The sequence below is a fragment of the Trachemys scripta genome, chromosome 21 (genome assembly GCF_013100865.1).
Source record: "Trachemys scripta elegans isolate TJP31775 chromosome 21, CAS_Tse_1.0, whole genome shotgun sequence".
NCBI lineage: Eukaryota > Metazoa > Chordata > Testudines > Emydidae > Trachemys > Trachemys scripta.
In genome coordinates this window covers 18029224-18033214 of record NC_048318.1, presented here as the reverse complement: position 1 = coordinate 18033214, position 3991 = coordinate 18029224, and the positions used below count along the sequence as shown (strand labels likewise).

Below are 3991 nucleotides of genomic sequence, written 5' to 3'. Positions count from 1 at the left end.
CCCCCCAGCCCCCTTACCGTGCCACTCAGACCAGCGTGTCTGGCTTCACGCAGCGCCAGACCCGCTGCTGCATACATGCTGCCGTGCTCCCCTGCGGAGCCACAGCCCCCCGCCCCCTTCCCGCTTTGAACACCTCAAAATTCAGGAGTGCTCAAGCTCAGTTTGGGCGGCTGTTACTTCATTTCCCCCAAATCAAATATACTGATCCACTGTAACTTGCTGTAGAAAAAGTAGGATAAAATTGAGCAAGAAATGCTTCCCAGTGGTTATTACGACTAGAATTGCTATTTTCAACAGCCATTGCCATTTTTTTTTTTTTAGTTTTATTTGTTTAAAAGGAAGACAGTGATATTGCATTGGCAAATTCCCCATAGAAAGAAAGAGTGGAACAAAAGAATAATAAAGGCACCTCAACTTTTCCTCATTTATGTCGGACAGTCTTATAATGTGCATCCAGATATCCTCCAAATCACACAAGCTGAAAATTGTTCCACTTTACTGCAGTTCTGTAACCATATGGGAACCAATCCTGTCTGTGTTCTGTGCACACCTAAAATTCCTGCTGAATGACCCGCCCTGGAAGCGAGTTACCAGTGACCCAGGGCTGTGGCGGAAGGCAGGTGCAGGGAGAGCCCAGGGCTGGGGCGGCGGGGGGTGCGGCGAGGAGCCCAGGGCTGGGGCAGCCAAAATTTTTGTTGCTTGGGGCGGCAAAAAACCTAGAGCCGGCCCTGAACCCAGTGTGCAGGAAGTCCGGACTCACCCCTGCGGCGCCCCCTACTGGTTGCTTTGGGGAATCAGCTCATCCAGCATCTGGAGCGCCCTCTGCAGGCCAGTGATCCGCCTGTCCTCTTCTGGCACCAGTGTCCCTCCCAGGACCCAGTGCCCCTATTACTGGGATGCTGCCCCCTGGCAGTACCCCACAGATCTGGGTCTCCCCTCCCTGGGGAACCCCCACCCACTATCCCCAACTTGCCTCAGTACTAGGCCAATGCCAGTCCTCATCTAGCCCCCACTCCCTGGGGCAGACTGCAGTATAGGCCACTCATCACTGGCAAGGGGGGTTTGGACCTGCTGCCTTAGCCTAGCCCTGGGCTGGGCTGCCCTCTGCAACCCTCCTCAGCCTCTCCCCCACCCTGCTCCACTACAAGTACCCTATGTCTCGCTCCCTACAGCCAGACCTTTCTCTCCCTGAACACAGAGAGAGACTCTTGGCTCCTAGCTCCCAGCCTCTTTATACAGGCCAGCTGTGGCCTGATTGGGGCATGGCCCAGCTGCAGCCACTTCCCCCAGTCAGCTCAGCCTTCACGCTACCTGCTCCCTGGGCTATCTCAGGCCCTTCCAGGCAGGAGCAGGTGTCCACCCTGCTACAGCAGGTATGAAGTTTTCTGGGTCTGTATTTTTAAAAAGAAGAAGTAAAGACATTCTCTATGACCCAACACACAGAGAGGCAGACACGCAGGTAGGGACTGGCTCAGCACCCACTGGAGTCAATGGAAAGTCTCCCATTGACTTCAGTGGGTTCTGGGTTAGGCCCAGATGCACACTTGCATGCTCACACTCATACGGGCGCTCAGACAAATGGGCATAAGCTCTTAGTGATTAAAGATGCCCCTTGTTTTAAATTCCCTCTGAGCGGTTAGCATTGGTAGGATCAATTTTAGCAGCAGCAATTTTGAGATGTTTATTATGGCTAAAAACATTGATGGTAAAATCAACTTACGGTTATCCTCCAATCTGAAAGCTGCAAAAGGAAAACAACAAAAGCTATTAGCAAACCTACCTCGCTCTCCCCAGTAAATCTGTTTAAAAATATCCTTTCCCTTATTATTAACAATCTGCCTCTAGGGAGTAAACACAAAACACTAATCAATAATAATGCTGATTTGAAAGCCAAGCGCCTGGGTGCCATGCAGACATTGGAAAACAGTCACAACAGCATTCATGTTTTAAATCCATGTTATCAAACTTCCCAATCCTAGAAACATAGACAAAGATGGGATGGGGACGAAGGCAGGGAATGGTCTTGGAGGCTAAAAACCCTTCAGAACCCGAGGAGCTACTTAGAAGACTGGGCACTTGCTCTAATCCCCCCACCGCTGCCTCCAGGTCTGTAATTCCTCTGTCCTTTGCTGCCCCCCCAGGCTTTGATTTTGTAACAAAAATGGAAACTTTCTCTCTTTCCCCTAATGTCAGTTGGTTCCTACACTGTTCCCTTTGTACCACAAATCACAGTGACAGAACACCAGGATGGCACCGGTTATTTTAGCTGGCCATACACCAGTGATCAATCCGGTTTCTCCACATGCCTCTCTGGTCTCTGCACGCGCCCGATCCTGCTTGGATGGCACTAAAAATGGTTATTTGACAATTAATTTTAGCTGATTTTTTAAATCATTGTAAACAGTACCAGTGAATTGATAGGGGATATTTCCAGTCCTATAACAGTCCCCAAGGTGATCGGCTGTTTTATCCCGGCACAGAACTTTGTTTTAGACAGAGGGAATAAATACAGGTGCAGTAACACAAACTGATCATGGCCAGAGAGAACCTGAACTCTTTCAGATCACATCAAAGCCAGCAGCTGGCATTTGCCGCTCACGGGCAGAGTGGCTGCAGAGTTTATTTTTAAATTTCTTTTGCCCGTTTCCCTATGGGCATTTCGATCTAGGTTGCCACATGCTTTGCCTTTCATCTGGTTGGCTTTACACACACTAATCCGTTCAGGGGATGCTATTATCCCTGCTTTACCCATTGTGAAGCTGAGATCTAGAGAGCGACGGGCCCAACAGCACATGGCGATTTAATGTAACAGCAAGTAGGACGGGAGAGTCCAGATTCCAGAGCACTCTGCTGCCCAAAGCACTGCCCCTCCTCTACCCTTCGCCAGCCTGTTCAGACCATTGGTGAGGGCTTTGGAGTTTACTGGATTTGCTGATAAATAACAAGGATCTTTTCAGCAACTGACTTCTCTTTTAAAAAGGAATATAGACGGAAGTGCCTCAATTCCCTCTCTCTCGACTGCTCTGATTCTGCAGGGGGTGATTCCTGCTCCGCTGCCCCTCACGTCACTGCTAGTGGGGTACATTTCTCATCAGCAAACGGCAACTTCAGTTTTACTGTAAGTCTGTGTGGCTGTGTAAGAACACCTGGCTGCCGGTGCTCCGGACTGTCCATCGGCACATGCCAATACCCTCTTTGCCTGAGCCCTTGGGGGTCACTTTTCTGATACCTGGTGGTCTCTAGCCAGTTGTACTCACCCGCACAGAGCAGGAGCCCCAAAACAGGCAGGGCAAGCTGTAGCTTCATCCTGGCGTTCCCCCAACTCGCTCTCTTTTCTGTCCTTTCCAATCAGATTGGCATCACCCAGTCTGGCTCTGCAAAAAGAAAGAACCCAGGCGCTTTCAAGTTTCTGTTTATGAGAAAGAGGCCTGGGATTGTTTCCCAGAATTGCATCTAACAATCGGTTCAGCGGCGCACGGAGGAGACTCACTGTTTCCAGCATAACATGCAAGCGGCTCAGAGAGACAGCAAATGTCTATGATAAAACAACCCCCTGCCAGGAAGTGCGGAGGCTCGAGATGCCTACATTTCCGAGCGTCACTGAGAACGCGAGGGGGCTGCTGTGCTACAAGCACCTCGGTGACTCTCAGGCCAGCCCAGAGTGTCCTGGAGAGAGGAGCACACACAACCTGGCCCCAGCAGATTTGCTTTCAGAGTCTCCCATCGTTTTTAAACAATATTTTCTGAGTTAAGTTCAAAACGTTACAGTTAATTTAGCAAAGTGACGGCAACAAACATAACCACTAGACAGGCTGCAAGAAACGCAAAGCCAGCGGCAGACAAAGACACCTTGTGCAACGAGCATAAAACAGCCTGTAAGCTCTTCAGGGCAGGGACTGCCTCTGCCTAAACTAGGGGTTTGCACAGTGCCTCCCACTTTGATTCCCGCCCCTTGGCGCTATTGTAAAACAAAACATCAACAACAATAGGG

General features: G+C 50.1%; 1 protein-coding gene across 1 annotated transcript in view; it reads right to left on the bottom strand.

The window, feature by feature from the left end:
* CD3E (CD3e molecule) overlaps window positions 1-2752 on the bottom strand; it is a 9273-nt gene extending 6521 nt beyond the window's left edge. Inside the window, exons 1-2 of the mRNA XM_034754907.1 lie at window positions 2749-2752; window positions 1721-1741 (exon numbers count right to left, since the gene is read on the bottom strand). Coding sequence (XP_034610798.1) covers window positions 1721-1741; window positions 2749-2752 — 25 coding nt within the window. The remainder of the gene's footprint in view (window positions 1-1720; window positions 1742-2748) is intronic.
* Between the last annotated feature and the right edge of the window lie 1239 nt (window positions 2753-3991).